General features: G+C 39.5%; 1 protein-coding gene across 5 annotated transcripts in view; it reads left to right on the top strand.

Annotated features, from left to right (window-relative positions):
* Fgd4 (FYVE, RhoGEF and PH domain containing 4) overlaps nt 1-17,559 on the top strand; it is a 176,512-nt gene that overhangs the window by 137,089 nt on the left and 21,864 nt on the right. For all 5 annotated transcript variants that reach the window (XM_076942521.1, XM_034515150.2, XM_076942520.1 and 2 more), the window contains exons 8-11: nt 2,731-2,869; nt 6,195-6,253; nt 6,539-6,685; nt 13,799-13,971. In XM_076942521.1, coding sequence (XP_076798636.1) covers nt 2,731-2,869; nt 6,195-6,253; nt 6,539-6,685; nt 13,799-13,971 — 518 coding nt within the window. The remainder of the gene's footprint in view (nt 1-2,730; nt 2,870-6,194; nt 6,254-6,538; nt 6,686-13,798; nt 13,972-17,559) is intronic.

The raw sequence follows: 17,559 nt of genomic DNA, 5'->3' as shown, positions 1-17,559 counted from the left end.
CAATTATTCTTTGAAGTGCTGGATTTTTGGGGAAGATATTGTGTAAATTTGGTTTTGTCATGGAATAACTTGGTTTCTCCATCTATAGTGATTGAGAGTTTTGCTGGGTATAGTAGTCTGGGCTAGCATTTGTGTTCTCTTAGGGTCTGTATGATATCAGTCCAGGATGTTCTGGCTTTTATAGTCTCTGGTGAGAAGTCTGGTGTAATTCTTATAGGTCTGCCTTTATATTTTACTTGACCTTTTTCCCTTACTGCTTTTAGTATTCTTTCTTTGTTTTGTACATTTGATATTTTGATTATTATGTGGCAGGAGGTATTTCTTTTCTGGTCTAGTCTATTTGGAGTTCTGTAGGCTTCTTGTATGCTCATGGACATCTCTTTCTTTAGGTTAGGGAAGTTTTCTTCTATAATTTTGTTGAAGATATTTACTGGCCCTTTAAGTTGGAAATCTTCACTCTCGTCTATCCCTATTATCTTTAGGTTTGGTCTTCTCATTATGTCCTGGATTTCCTGGATGTTTTGTGTTAGGAACTTTTTGCATTTTGCATTTTCTTTGACAGTTGTGTCAATGTTTTCCATGGTATCTTCTGTACATGAGATTCGCTCTTCTATCTCTTGTATTCTGTTGGTGATGCTTGTATCTGTGACTTCTGATCTCTTTCCTAGGTTTTCTATCTCCAGGGTAGTCTCCCTTTGAGATTTATTTATTTATTTATTTATTTATTTATTTATTTCTACTTCCATATTTATATCCCAGATGGTATTGTTTAATTCCTTCACCTGTTTGGTTGTGGTTTTTTGCAATTCTTTAAAGGATTTTTGTGTTTCCTCTTTAAGAGCTTCTACTTGCTTACCTGTGTTCTCCTGTACTTGTTTAAGGGAGTTATTTATGTCCTTATTAAAGTCCTCTATCATCATCATGAGAAGTGATTTTAATTCTGAATCCTGCTTTTCCAGTGTGATAGGGTGTCCAAGGCTTGTTATGGTGTGAAAACTGGGTTCTGATGATTCTAAGTAACCTTGGTTTCTGTTGCCTATGTTTTTGCACTTTCCTTTTTCACCATATGGTTAACTCTAGTGCTATCTCCACTCACTGTCTCTAACTGGAGCCTGTTTCCAGTTATCTTGCTTGTGTCAGAACTCCTCAGAGTTCAGATGTCTTTGTGACTCTGAGCTCCTGCGTGGAAGAACTCCTGGGACTCAGGCCACCTCTGGGATCCTGAAATCCTCCTGTTGTGAGTGTAGTGGCTCCTCTAGAATGGCTCAGGAGAATGGTTCCTCTAGAATGGTGTCTTCACAGAAGCAGACCAGCTAGGTATCTGCTGCTTTGAGTGCAGTGGCTCCTCTAGGATGTCTCAGGTTAAGTTGTCTTCATGGGAGCAGACCAGCTAGGTGTCTCTCCCAGCCAAAAGTATCAAGCAAGGGGCGGAAGGGGAGTGGTGTTCTGAAGAGGCGGGGTTTGGGTGGCTGATGGGTCCTGGGCACCCCAGGCTCCCAGTTATAGCTCTGGGGCATAGGATGGTGGGAGAGGGTTTTTACCCACTGCTCTGAGAGCAGTGGCTCCTCTAAGATGTCTCAGGATATGGTGTCTTCATGGGAGCAGACAAGCTAGGTGTCTGTCCTAGCCAAAAGGACCAAGTGAGGGGCGGGAGGGGAGTGGTATTCCGGAGAGGTGGAGTTTGGGTAGCTGATGGGTCCTGAGCACCCCTGGCTCCCAGCTCTGGGGCATAGGATATGGTGTCTTCAAGGGAGCAGACCAGCTAGGTCAAAAACTGGGGCTACATCTTCTATTCTAGGTCTTCCTTCATCACCTGCAGTCTGGTACCTTCAGTGGTTTGGTAACAAGGAGCTTACAACACAAGTTCCCCTAGCAGTATAGACTGGTCCTAGGTCTCAAGAATAGGGCACCAGGAGGGTTACAGCCAGGCAGCTGGCAGAGCTCTGAGAAGCCTTGAAAGGGGGAAGTAGTGTGGATCTTCTAGCCATGCTGCCTAGAGAGTCCCTTGTAAGAGCAGGCTAAGAATTTGTGAGTCCCAAAAGAGAAAGACATGAACATCTCTGGCAAGCAGTCATGGGCCTATCAGGATGGAGAGGATCTGTGAACTTGAATGTGGGTAGCCTACCTATGTCTGTATGCCAAGTGAGCAGGTCGAACGGTACCTGTTGTGGAAGGTTATGGGTGTAGTGAGTGCTAAAGGGAGGTAAAATAGCAGGAAGAGGTGATTTCCATGGTAAACAGCCTTGGAGCGGCCAGAATGGCCTGTGACTTTGAAGGGAAACTCACTACCTCTATGTTATATCGGCAGCAATACAGGGTATTTAAAAATGCATATTCCCTGACTTCTTCCCCAACACTGTGATTTGATAGACTGGGTGGGACTCAGAAACCTGCGTTTTTCAAAGCACCCTTGGTGTACAATGCAGCTACACTTAGTAGGAAAATACTGCCTTTGATGAAAGTTCTTTATTATACTGAGGTTTTAGATTGGTAAACCCAATTTTTAAATATTCTTTTAAAAACCTTATTACAGAGCTTAGTGAGAGGGCTCAGTGAGAAAAGGCACTTGCCACCAAGCCTGATGACCTAAGTTTGATCCCCAGGACCCACGAGGAACAAAGGGATAACTGAATGCTAGGAGTTGTCTTCTGACCTCTATACTCACATGCACATACAGTAAATAAATAAATGTAACAAAATATTTAAGAATAAAACTCTTGCTGCTTACAGAAACAGAAGATCTGTGGAAGCTTAACCCTGCAGCATCACATGCTGGAGCCTATTCAGCGGATCCCACGCTATGAGATGCTCCTGAAGGACTACCTGAAGAAGTTGTCTCCTGATTCCCCAGACTGGAATGACGCAAAAAGTAAATCTTTTATTCTCCCTCAACAACAGCATAATGATGTGGCCAATCTGCCCTTTGGATCCAGAGATGTGACTTACAATTGCTTTAGTCAACAGATACTGTCAGAAAATCATCTCACTGGAAATTGTTATCGGCACCTTAACAGAGCACTCTGCTTTAGGTCAGGATTATGCCCATTTAAAGAAATGCAAATCATGGTTCCTATTCTGGATTCATGTTATCACCAACTGTGAAGCCTAAAACTGTAGGCTTAGAAATCTTTGGAGTACAAATATAAATAATAATATATAATATATAATGATAATATAATAAACCTTCTCATAGGAAGAACATAAGTGTTTGGAACTATGGTGCTGCTGTCTACCAAGAGGGCTAAGAAGAAATTTACTATGTAAATATAATCTATTATCGTTACTCCCTAACATATAGAAGACATCAGGTGCTTTATTGTCTAGTGATACTGTCCTCAAAAAAGAGAAAGGGGAAAAAAAACCGTGGCAGTGGTGGTGCATGCCTTTAATCCCAGCACTCAGGAGGCAAAGACAGGCAGATCTCTGAGTTCTGGTCTGTGGAGTGACGTCCAGGACAGCAAGAGCTACACAGAGAAACCTTATCTTGAGAAAATAAAAACAAAAACAAAGAGAACAATTTTATTTCAGTTGTATTGTTTGTCTTAATTATTTCATTAGATTAGAATGAAAGTTTTTTAAGACTAATGAGTTTCATTAATTCTTTAGTTTCTCATGTAGTTTTAAATTTTTTGTAACATTAGAGATTGAGCCCAGAAATTCATTTATCACATTCTAATATGTACCTGGTATACCAAATGTGGTTGCTTTAAATCTCAACACTAGGGAGGCAGGTAGAAATCTGTGAGTTCCAAGCCAGCCAGGGATAAATAGTGAGACTCTGTCTTAAAAAAGAAAAAAAAATTGCACCTCCAGGCCTCTAATACAGTTTTTTTAAACCTCTCAAAAATTAGAGATGAATTTAAAAAAATTAAAAATAGCCATGGTTTAATGCTTGACAAATACTAACAATGCTGATGTAGTCTTAGAACGATTCTTCTCCCTATATGTTTCTGACCTCTTTCATAAGCTGATGTTACTCTGAAATGAAGATCATAGGCCCAAGTCATCTTGGACTCAGACCATTTCTATTATCTTTTCCTACCATTCCAATGACTTGATGACCACAGAAACCTCCCTCACGCTTTTCCCTTCTGATCTTTTCCTGGCCTGGTACTTCCTGGGAACTTGGCCAAGCATCTGATGAATCATAAGTAGGTCCTCCAGCTCTCTATAAACTTCTGTCATTCACCCCAGCCTCTGCCTCTTTGTTTTCCCTCATCCTGGATATGATACTCAGAGAACTGCCTGTGCCCACATAGTCCTGGCACCGGTATAGATGCTCTGTCTTTTTCTTTTTAAGTGACCTTATCCTTTCACTCTGCCTTAGGAAGATTCATGTTTAGAAAGACAAATGAATCTTCAGAGCCCAACATGTAAAAAGACTGAAATTCTTTGTATGGTTGCCCTGCTCCTCAAGTCAGATCCTGTCCTAAGAACATTGCCCTCCCTACTCACTCTCCTTACCATTAAATGCAGGACTCAACACAGCAAAGCCACAGAGAGACAGGTAGCTGTTTTTATAGCACTAGCTGTACAGGCTGGAAACACTTTCAAACAAAAACAAAAATAATGTTAACTGTGCAGTTTTGAAATACTGCCATTATCACTTCTAAGATAGTGGTAGAGAGCCCACAGAAATACTGAGTAAAGTGGGGAGCATAGCTTGGCAGTGGCATGTCAATTGCACCCAGATGACCTTTTTAAAGGCTCACTCCAGGCAGGGCAGTTGTGCTGCGGCCAGCCTGGTACACTTTCTGCACACTCTCTTCAGAATCTTTCTGCTCGTTGTTTTTCCTTTGCAGTTTTGTTCTTAGTGTTTTCCTTATCTGGTTTCACAAGTTCTGAGGCTTAGTTCTTCAGATTGCTTTTTGACATCCAGATGAGCCTGTTCTTCTGCTCTTCTGTGGGTTGTCATCTGCCTCCCTAGCTTTCCAGCTCCAGAAGCAGAAAACACACAGAGCCAAACCAGGCTTCTTTTTCAGTAAGGCTGTGGATGGGTTCATCCTCAGCCATCCTCCCTGGGTACAGATCAGCCCTTCAGGAAGGGACAGTTCTTACAGAGAGAGGGAGAGAAAGAATAGTTCTTGCATGGAGCTGCCAAGCTGCAGCCACCAGGAAACCCAAGTACATGATTCAAATCCTGTGTACAGCACTGCTTCAGTATTCAGTAGTATATATCTAAAGAGTCATTCTTGCCCTAAGTTATAGATATGAGGTACTGCATGGCTCTTCCTGGCTTGTCTTTGCTAAGAAAATCCTAGAATGTAGACTTTTAGAGTCTTGAAAGTATAAGATTAAAGGTATGTTCCACTCAGCAATGCAAAAACACAGAAAACTAGGCCTGAAGTAATGGGCTGTCTTGTCATGACTTAGGACTGGGAGATGCTCCCAAGGGGTGGCCAACACAGGACAATGTCCCCACTGTCCTTCACCGTCAGCCACTGGGGCTCCACACTCCACTCCTCCCTTTCCTTTCCCTCCCAGGACCTGTTCCAGCAAAACAATCCCCAGACTCTGTACATCCGATTAAGGCTAACATGCAAAGAAAACTGCATGTTTAGTAGGCAAAATGAAGCATGAGAAATTTGAGCTGTAAGATCTATGATTCTGTGGAACAAGCCTAGACAATAGCTCCTCAGGAGATGCTTTCCAAAATGTTCCAGAACTTCTTTAATTGTTATTAGTACCAAACTTTATATATAGTAATATTTTTCCCTACATATATCTATGATAATGTTTAATTTGTAAATTAGAGATTAACAATATTAGTAGAATAATTTTAACTGTATGCTCTAATAAAACTCATTTGAAACTCATGAATTATTTTTTCTGGTAATTCCTATATGCTATTTTTGACCCACAACAAATTGACTGATGCTGCAGAACTACTCTTAATATGAAATTACCCCTGGCAAAGTTCCTTGAACTTGGTTAATATACACTGTTAATGCAAATCCATTTCTAAGTCCTGTTATATATTATATGTACCTGTGAGCCTAATCAGCATATATGTCCTTTTGCAAGTAAATATCCTGCAAGCTTAGACAAGCTTGCATGAACAAAAGACTTAGGAAACTACATGCCACACTGCAGTGGGAATGGCTGTGACCGCCATTGTTTTCCGTCTCTATATTTATGTTATTCTAGTAGCACAGGAAGAACAAACATTTATTTACTTTTCTTTTTCCATTTAGAATCCCTTGAAATTATATCTACAGCAGCAAGCCATTCTAATAGTGCAATAAGAAAAATGGTAAGTGGCTTTTCAAGATCTAGGAACCTTCTGGCTAGACAATAGTTGATAATATAGCCTCTCACTATTATAGACTTTGACCAAAATGAACAGATACAGATGAGCAAAAAAGATTGTTTACCAACTATCTAATCCATCCCCCTCTTCTTAGGATTCACTTTATTTATACACTTTAAACCAAAATGTAACAGCACTCTCAATATCTACTAAATTATGCAAATTTTTAGCTAAATTTGAATTACCTTCTTATATTTGATCTTGCTGTATTTTGTTCTAATTTCCCAGGAGAACCTGAAGAAACTTTTAGAAATTTATGAGATGTTGGGAGAAGAAGAGGATATTGTAAATCCCTCAAATGAACTAATAAAAGAAGGGCAAATCCTCAAACTAGCAGCTCGGAACACATCAGCACAGGAGCGCTACCTCTTCTTAGTGAGTACTATGGTGTGCAGGCTGCACACCAGCCATTCACTACAGTTCCTGTACATACCATGGAGACGCTTACTACCAGAATGACTACATCCAACCTGCTTTGGTCAACACTGTCAGGATTTCCAGTGAGAGAATATCTTCAGAACTGTAAAGAATATGCCTTCATTCTGTGAGCTAATCAGCTGCAGTGGTTCATGCTGAAGCCTTCCATGTCGTGTGCACAATTCACTTTCTGAAATCCTCCTTTGCTTGATTTTGTTTTGTCCTTCCTTATATCCTTTTAGTCTAATGAGTATTTTTAAGTTATGTTGCCATACAGCCTCCTGTGACAGTCACCAGCCTACAGTATCTGTAAAAGAATATGTGTGCCCCACAGTCTTGCAGAGTCCACCCTTGCACCACCCCCATACTTAACCTCCCACTCACTCACAAACACACTTAAACATTCACACACTCTCGCACATACTAACACACAAACACTCACAAATCAATATATTTAATAAAAAACTGACAGTTTATCTAGGACTTACCTCAAGCAGGGAGACACATGAACAAACTATTTTTATCCAATTCTATCCACATTACCTTTATTCTTTGTTATTAAAATAAATTCCGATTCTATACCTAAAACAGATGAAATAGACTAAAGCAGTGGCTAACAGATAATAAAGTAACGTTGACTACTAACTCAGCAAATGTTACTCATTATGACTCCTGAGATGACTTTGTAAAGAGCCAATCTAATGACTTGCTCCCCTGACTCCCAGCATTCATTTTACTATTTATAATGAGTTATCTTCACAGCCTGAGAAATTCTAGAAGATTATTTCCATCCTTCTTTGAAAAAAATTGCTAGGAATTGTTATCAGAGGAATTTTTCATATCCTACAGTGTTTTAAAGTTTTTTATTAAATATATTGATTTGTGAGTGTTTGTGTGTTAGTATGTGTGAGAGTGTGTGAATGTTTAAGTGTATTTGTGAGTGAGTGGGAGGTTAAGTATGGGGGTGGTGTCCATGTGTGGTTGTGTGAGTGACTGGAGGGGTGAGTTGTGGTCAGTGTATGTGGGGTGAGTGTGTTTTGGAGGATAAATGAGTGTGAGTGGAGGATGGGGTACATGTTTTTGTGTGTATGTGTATGTGTATGTGTGCCTGTTTGTCCAGACCATGATATGTGTAGAGGTCAGAGGAAAACTTACAGGAGTAATTTCTTTCCTTCTACCATGTGTATCCTGGAGATTGAGTTCGTGCTGTCAGGCTTGGAATACAGCGTCTTTACCTGCTGAGCCATCTCAGCAGATGCACATTGTAGCGTGTAGCTTTTGCTACCCTGACTGAACTCCTGTGCTACCAGCTCCTCCCTACCCAGCTTCCCTTGAATCCATAGATAAAAGACACAGACACACACATTGTTCGTTTTCAACTTGCCTTCTTGGCACAATTACTAGTGTGCCCTTATCAATAATCTTAGCTCCACACCTCCCACCTGACCTAAACTTTAGTTGCTCAGTTACATCTAGTCCTTAACCACTCACCTATAGGAGTGGCTTGTGTGGCTACTCCATTTTAAGATTTCACATGGCTGGTCAACTTTTCTCCTTCAGATGCATGGTGAACTCTCCTTTCTCCTCTCCTTGCATCTCTCTGCTTGCCTCCAGGGACCAGGAAGTCCCACCTATCCCTTTCTCCCAACAATTGGCCCATGGTTTCTTTACTGACAGATCAAGAACCAATTGAAGAACAGGACCTTAGCATCAGAACCACCCCTACAGCACATTTTTTGTTTCTCTTTTTTTTTTAAAGAACAGTTTGTTACCATACTACCCAACTACTTTATTCTAAGATCATTAACTCAAAAAATTAAAAAAACAGATATCCATTAAAAAAACAAAGTATGGTATAGTCTAAGCAATGAAATTGTTATGTCAGCAAAGGTTAAACTTGTGACTTCCTTCCCTCCTACTTGCATCTATTTAGAGTTGCTTGTATGCAAATGTATTTAGGATTGACCACTCACATGTGATAGCATAAACCATCAGGGGGCTTGTTCCTGAAGGAAACTAGTTTTCTCTTTCAGCAGCCACTGATTGTCTGTAGCTTTTCATCAAGGGATGGAACCTTATAAAATTTCCTCATCCACATGGGCATGTCAACTGATGTTGTCATTATGTAAATCCTATCTAAGTAACCATATTATTGAGATTTCAAAAATGTAGCTTCCCTGTAAAGACAAAGTCTTCTGGCAGGCATCCTGGTCTTCTGCCTTTTACAATCTGTTTTGTATCTCTTATACCATGTCCCTTGAGCCATGGGTGTAGGGGTGATGTTGCAAATGCTCAACCCTTTGGGGTTGAGCAACCACAGGACCTTATTCTCTACATCATGAGCAGTTGTGGATCTATGTAATGGACTCTTATCTGTTGCAAGAAAGAAATTTCTTTGATAAGAGGCAAGAGCTACACTTATCTGTGAGTATAAAGCTAATTATTTAATATGCATTTAAAATTTATATTATTTAGAAAAATGATAGTAGTTGAGTCTTGTAGGGTTTATGGCCTCTCCAGCTTCAGGTAGTTAACTAGGTTCAGAGTTATGAATTCTCTCTTGTTGAGTGGGCTTTGAGTCGAGTTAGGCAGTTGTTAGCTGCCTCCAAAATAGAAGTACCACTACTGCAGTATAGGAGATATGTTTCCCAGCCAGTCGCTCAATAATAATTATAGATATTGTCCAAATTTACTATAAAAATTCTTCATTTTTGCTAGGCAGAAGTACTTCATTTTGCCTGGGTTATAGTTTTATACATAGCAAAATGGGAAACAGGAGTATACAATAATCATGCTAGAGTTCCAAGTTCTAGTCAGAAGTCTATTGTAAAATATAGGGGATGGTGGTTCGGGTATCTGAATATTGCCTCTGGTTAGTTGGCTAAGTGGGAAGGCGTGTTTTCACTTAACACTATGGACTGAGTGATCCCTTTAGTGTCAGTAAGGTATGAAGATGTCAAAGCACCAAATATGTAGATAGACAACCTTGCTTGTTACTGGACAGAGACTCTCAGAGTCGGTGCCTGCCTGTCTTCACATGGTGGCTGTAGATCTTTCCTCCCACCATGGTCCCACTGTACTCTCCTTGTTTCTGTGGATTCCCCAGGGTACCGGCTGGTTTTATGTCAACTTGACACAAGTTTGAGTCATCAGAGAAGAAGAAGCCTCAGTTGAGGAAATGCCTCCATGAAATCCAATTGTAAGGCATTTTCTCAATTAATGATAATGGAAGAGGGCCCAGCATAGAGTAGGTAGAGCCATCTCTAGACTAATGATCCTGGGTTCTGTAAGAAAGCAAGCTGAGCAAGCCATAAGAAACAACTCAGTAAGCAGCACTCCTCCATGGCCTCTGCATCAGCTCCAGGTTCCTGCCCTGCTTGAGTTCCTGTCCTGACTTCCCCAAAGATGGACTGTGTGATCTGGAAGTGTAAGCCAAATAAACCCTTTCCTCCCCAACTTGCTTGGCAATCAGGGTGTTTTGTCACATTAATAGAACCCTGGCTAAGATATCCAAGTCACATCTGAAGATTCAAATCTAGGATCCACAAATAAGTAAAAACATATGACATTTATCTTGATGGGTCTGGGTTACTTCACCCAGCATAATACATTGTTTCCATCCATTTGCATGCAGATTTCTTTATTTCATTTTGCTTTACAGTTGAGTAGAATTCCACTATGTACCATACTCTCGTTACTCTTTTATCACATGGAAGGCAGACAGGTTGTTTCCTAGCTATTGGAAATAGAGTAAAAATTATCTATGAAAAATTATTGATTCTTTTGGACATATAGCAAGGAATGCTGTAGCCAGATCCTATGGTAGATCTCCTTAAAAGATAAAGCTTTTTGAGAATTCTTCACACTGATTTCCGTAATGGCTACACAAGTTTGTAGGCCCAACAGTAATGAAGGTGAGTTCCCCTTTCTCTACATGCTTACCAACATTTGTTTTCGGGATCTTGGTTACACTGACAGGGATAAGAAATCTCAAATTTGCATATCCCTAATTCTAAGCATGTAAAACACTGTTTATGGTATTTCTTAACCATTTTAGTTTCTTCTTTTGAGAACTCTGTTTGCATCCATTACCCATTTCTAAGTTGGGTTATTTATTTTCATGACTCTTCAATTTCTTGAGTTCTTTGAATGCTATGTATATACATCTAGCAAGGAGTCTCTTCCATGTTATGGGCTGCCTTTCACTCCTGTTTCCTTTGCCACACAGAAACTTACTGGCGTGAGGAGGTCCCTTTGTCTACTATTGGCCTTAATTCCTGAGCTAATGGAGTCCTATGCAAACAGCCCTTTCTATAATTCTATCATGTAGGGTACAGTCATTGTTTTCTTCTCAGTTTCACTGACTCTGGTTTCACATTGAGGTCTTTAATCCATTTGAAGTTGATTTTTGTACAGGGTGATAGGTCTGGGTCTTGTTTCATTCTTCTATATAGACATCTACTTTTTCCATCACCCTTTGTTGAAGATACTGCCCCTTTTAACTGAGTTTCTGACATTTTTGTGAAGTGATATGAATAATCAGTTTTGAGTCTTCTATGTTGTTCAGTAAGTCTGTATGTCAGTACTGCATTGCTTTTATTACTATAACTCTGTAATATATCTTGAAATCTGGAATGGTAGTCCCTCCTTTTGATTCAGGATTGTTTCAGCTATATGGAGTATTTTGTGATTCCATATGAACTTCAGAATTTATTTTCTATTTCCATGAAGAATGATGTGGGGAATCTGTGAATGCTTTTTGGGAGAATGCTCATTTTCAAAATTCTACCAATCCATAAGCAGAAGAGGCCTTCCTATTTCCTAGGTTTTTTTCTCAATCTCTTTCTTCAGAGATTAAAGGGGTGTGTGTGTGTGTGTGTGTGTGTGTGTGTGTGTGTGTGTGTTCTTTCATCTTTTTATTAGATTTATTCCTAGATTTTGTTTGAGGCTATTGTGAATGTCGTTGTGTTCTTGCTCTCTTTCTCAATAGAGGAGGCTGTGAAGGATACCATGGTTCTTCCCAGAAACCAGACAAGGGCTCTTAATGTTTTCTTTAGAAGGTTATTTCCATATCAAAGACTATCCCAATTCCACCAGTACCCAAAAAACAATAGTCAGCAACTCTGCCCTTTCCTTGAAACCTAATAGCTCATTCTAAGTTCAAGATCCACCTTCAGAATCCTGTACACTGACAAATACAGAAATCTAAAGTTTTTATCCTCAGTTTACTAAATAGAGAAAGCAACTCCAGATCCCTTACTGAGTATATAATAAGGTGTGTGTACAATGTAAAGTGTATTGTATTATGTCTTTAAACATTATACTGACTAGTTAATGAAACAAGTCCCTGTACTTCCTAACACTTTGGATTCCATCAGCATTGCATCTTATACTTCCTAGTGATTATTAACATAAGCTCTCCTCCTTTGTGTAGAAGAGGAGTTGCTACTACACACATCACACTCTCATCCACACTGCTGGCTAGAGTTTGAGTATCCTCGGGGGCAGTGTGACTAACACTTTGGAGACTATGCTGTCTTTTCTTCTAACTTCCAAAGATTCACTAATATAGAATGTAGAAACATAACTAAGGAGCATAGATAATATGTTTCGATCACATTCAGTCCCTGTTACCCTCTCTTAGCTGCTCATATTATGTTGAATCCCTCCTACCTAGGCAGAGTCTCTCTCGCTCTCTCTCGCTCTCGCGCTCTCTCTCTCTCTCTCTCTCTCTCTCTCTCTTGTTTGACCTGATGACTTTAAATTAATGTTGCTTAGATAAGTCTGAATGTGAAATTATATAACAGAGTATAGAATACTATACAACTGAGGAAAATCACCCCTTTTCCCATAGATGATGAGAGTTTTAGTAGAGATAATCTGTTTGCATGTCTTATACAGATATCCATAGCTTCTCTGACTTCATGAGTGCAGCAGCCATGAGAAGGAGATGGATGTGGGTGTCTATTTAGAGTTAAGCCCTTCTCAATCATTTATTTTCAGCAGCTTGAGCAGGCACAGATCTCTGCATTTACTACAAAGAGAAATTTCTCAAATCAGAGCAGAAAGTAGTCTTTGTTTATATATATATAAACATAAAACAGCTTTATATGTCCATTTAGCAATACATCAGTAGTAAGTACCATGTCGTTTCTTTGACAAGTTTCCCACTTGTAGAATTCAAATCCAATTAGAACATATTTGGTTCTTTTCACCAGTTGTGCCCCTACTGCATCAGTGGGCACATCTTATCTGACAGTTGATATTGTAACTCACAAGATCCTCGTGAGAATGAGACCAATGATAACTCTGTACTCAGAAGCCTACATAGAACCTTCTGGTACTGTGAAAGCTAACTATTGAAGAAGAAGCTTCCAGCTCCGTTTTCAATTTCTCCATACTCTGCACTCAAAATGTGTAATGTATTCAGCAAAAGGGTCTTACCATGTAGTTTTGATGTACAGGTAATAGCGTCTGTTGATGTTGCATTTTTTTCTGATACTTTGAGTATATCCATTGCTAGCAAAAGAGGGTTTACTATGAAAATGAAATTCATGGAAAGTATTAAGTGGCATACATTATATCATTTTGGGAGAAGGAAAAAGTACAAAGTATATTATGTGGAGAAGGAAGTTATTAAGACACATGATATATTTTGTATGAGTCTTGCAACCACTATGTTTCTTATATTTATTCCTTATTTTAAGTTCTACCTTATAAAGAAATGCAAAAGGTGTCCTTTTTATTATGTGATAATCCTCTGAATATTTGCTATTGTTTATCTTACAATTCAGTCACCCTTTAGTTCACTTGTTATGAATTTGTTCAATGAGTATTGGATTGAATTATAATAAAACAGGTGATGATATATGCCTATATCCCCAGCACTTGGAAATCTAACACAGGACTGACTGTAAGTTTAAGACCTATTCTGGTTACATAGCACACCAATGGAGAGAAAAAGAAAAGTCATATGCTCTTTTAAAAAATGGTATTTCTGTCCAGTTACAGTAGTCAAACTTTATTTTTTTTATCTTCTTGTTTATTAATTCATATTCTGTTTCTCCACAGTTCAACAACATGTTGCTATATTGTGTGCCCAGATTCAGCTTGGTGGGCTCAAAATTTACAGTTCGAACCAGAGTTGGCATTGATGGAATGAAAATTGTGGAGACTCACAATGAAGAATATCCACACACTTTCCAGGTGTCTGGGAAAGAAAGAACCCTGGAGCTGCAGGCCAGGTGAGAGAGTCAGTCTTGCCACAGTTTCCTGAAAACATCAGAATAAGTCATAAATGGTCTTGTGGTGGTGGTGGTGGTGGTGGTAGTGATCACAAGTGAATACCCCAAAACCTCTGAAAATCTGACTAAGTAGAAATTGGGGCTCACTGAGAGCTCATCATGTCTTTCCTCTGATTGCTGTATTGCCTAGGACAGAGGTATTTATAAAATAGGCATCAGTCAAGTATCTGGAGAGTGGCAAGGCACTTAGGGGATAAGGCTGCTGCAATTTAATCTTGAGACCTGTAGGAAAAGACTCTTTCTTGAGCCCCCTCCTCCCAGAGAATTTTTTAATGATTATTATTCCATGCTGAACTTCTCAGCCCTGATAACAAACTGATACAAAGACAAGTCCATGAGCACAAGACATAGCAGGAGAAGCCACAGGAGAAGCAGCAGCACACCACCAAGGAAAAGTGCTAGGTCACACTACACATATGTTTTACAAGAAAGAAAATCTAACTTTAAAACAATAAAATGGGGCAGGAGAAGTGACCCAGGAAATAAGAGCACTTGCTGTTTTGCCAGAAGACTAGAACTTGACTCCCAACATTTACATCACATAACTGTTCTGCAGGCCCTGCACACACATACATACTCAGGCACACACACACACACACACACACATATATATGCATAAAATAATGAATAAGTAAATATTTAAATATATATATATATTGAAAATTCAACCAACAAATAACTCCTATGTGTGTCCTCCAATACATATAGCAATTGTCCTAGCAATCCCATAGTAAAGACCAACAGTGAATATAACTTGAAATAACTTCCAGACAAAAAATTTTATGAAATATATTCTCATCAGTGTTTCCCTCCTGTCTTATTCTTCCTGCCTCCCTACCTACTAACTACATTATCTATCTCTATCTATCTCTATCTCTCTCTCTTTTTCTCTCTCTTGCACACACACAAACACACACACACTCTCCTATCACACACACTTGTTCTAAACTTTAAAAAAAAGCACAAAAACCCCACAAAAATAAAACCAAAAAACCCACAAAATTGGAAACTATAATATATAAGCAAAAGTCCAGTATGGTGAAAAAAAAAAACAAAAAACAAAACAAGTGGTATGAAGATGACAGTCTGTAAGAGTATCATTAAATTCACCTTGTAGTGGCCATCTTCTGCTGGTCGTGGGGCCTGCCCTTGGGTGTGGCTAATATCCCTAATGAGAGTCCGTTGGAGAAAACAGTATTTCCTTTGCAAGTGGATGTAAAGTGAGACAGTTTCTTGGTTCTTTCTTCTGTCTTTGGAATAAGAAACTCACTTTTCTGCTCACATCACCTCAGTAGCATCCTGCTAGTAACATCCATAATTATACCTGCTGGAAGGCGGACTTGGCTCTGTTGGGAACCGCACTAGCCCCACGTTCGGGCGGCCAAAATATGTTGAGGCCTAAGCTCGAGTCCCTGTTCGGGCGCCAAAAATGCCGAGGCCCGAGCAAAATGTTGAGGCCCGGGCTGCCCCGCATTTGGTGGTCACTGTATCCCTGTCCAAGCTGCCACTCCGGTCTGCGGGTCGGGGTTCAGCAAGAGAGAGAGAGAGGACAGACTCGAAGAATGGAGACCAGACAGAATGTGTTTCAATCCCGTTTATTCTTCAGTCTCTCTTCCTAGTCCAAGTCCCAAGTCTTGAGTTCCTAGTTCCTAGTCCCTAGTCCCTAGTGCCTCCAAGTTCCAAGTTACTTCTTCCAAGTTCTCTTCCAAGTGCCTGCTACCTAATGCCTAATTCCTACTCCAAGTTGTATTCCAAGTTGTACTCTCTGAAGTGTCTCCTAAAAGTGTCTGATTCTCTACCGTCTGCCTCTGCCTTTTATATGTCTCACTTCTAAGCCATGCCTTTTGGTCATACCTTTAATCATGCCCTTAGGTCTTGTCTCTAAATCTGATCTCTACACTTCTAAGTCATACTCTTAAGTTACATACTTTTAATTTCACACACCCAAGGTATCTAAACCAAGATTATCAGAGTGTGCTCAGCTGTTGTAGGCTATTGTAATCCAAGTCTCATGTCAGGGTATATGGCTCAAGATGGCTGCAAAGCTGATAGCCGCTTTCTGCTAAAGTCGGCCCCCAACATGGCTCCAGCTTACCTAAGGTACAAACAAACAAACAAAACCACTATTTGATGTCCTCAATTAAATGCCTCATTTTAAAGTTCAGAGTTCACTCAAAGAGATTTTCCAGGTTTACTATAAGCTTCCTAAAAGGTAGAGGAAGTGCAACTTTAGTTGGCAAAAGGGAATTTTAATAGAGTCAAGCAAATTACCCCCTAAAGAGAATTATTACATTTCACAGTCCATTCATCTGTAAAACCCCCTTTCTGCATAATTTAAAATATGTATGTTCTCCTTAATTTGTAATAGGTTAGGTATGGTATTGGCTGAGCCAAATAGAAAAAGGTAAGCAGAATCATTTATCAAAAAAGAAGAAACATTAACTAGCTGCCCAAAAACTGTTCAAAGATCTTTTGCTTTAATTTTGTTTAATTCAATCATAAACAACAGAAGATTTGGGGTTGTTGTTCAGTTTTTTAAACATGAACACTGTATCTACATCACTCCCACTATTCCATCCACTGTCAAGCTCCTCATTTGTCCCATGTCCCCAAATTCATGGTCTTCTTTAATGTTATTGTTACATGTGTATACATATGTGTATATCTTTATGTGACTATGACCATTTAGTATTGGACAACTTTTTTTGTTTCTATACAATTTTAATTATATGCAAGTATTAAGGTCAGTTCTAGGTTGAGGAACCAGCAATACAATAAATGCAAATAGTCAAGGAACAAATAAGATAATAAATATAATAGTCAAAGAAAAAGCAAGGCAATAAACAAAATTCCGTGAACACTCCCATGATAACTGTTTCTAAGGGCTTATCAGGATAACCAAAATATCTGAGCCAACTTCCCTGTCCTAGCCCAAAGTCATTTTCATGTCTGAAGCCTACTTCCTTGTTCTAGCTTAAAATTTAGATTTGTGTCTGAAATCACTTCTTTGTTCTAGCCTAATGTCAGATTCCTGCCTTAAGCATACTTCCTTGTCCTTGGTCAATGTCATATTCCTGCCAAGCAGCCCATATTCTTGTCCTTGGCTCATGTCAGATTCTTGCCAAGCAGTCCTGCCTCTCCCGCTTTTTTTATTTCATTAACAAGACTGAGTCTGTCTTAGGTTGTTCTGACAATAATGCCTTCCTTACCCATCATGAAATATGCATTATCAAAAGCAATGCACTTCTATCTTAGGTTGGTAAGGCTCTGTACCAAATCTTACCCAGCATTGGACAACTTTTGTGAGAGTTTATTCATGGGGGAAACTGATTCTCCCTCTCTTTGCAGCAATTGACCAAGTATAGTTCTTCCTTCAGAAGTAAGCCTTGTAGATCGTCACTTGTCCAAGTTGGTGTTTCAACTGCTATTGTCATTATGTTGATCTTGTTCAGACAACCTTATTGTTGAGATGTCCTGGGTGTTTTATCCATGTCATGCTTAGGGGACACTTAGATAACAATAGTTGTC

This window comes from Arvicanthis niloticus, chromosome 12 (genome assembly GCF_011762505.2).
Source record: "Arvicanthis niloticus isolate mArvNil1 chromosome 12, mArvNil1.pat.X, whole genome shotgun sequence".
Taxonomy (NCBI): Eukaryota; Metazoa; Chordata; class Mammalia; order Rodentia; family Muridae; genus Arvicanthis; species Arvicanthis niloticus.
Note: the sequence above shows the minus strand (reverse complement) of the source record. Positions and strands in the feature narration are given on the sequence as shown.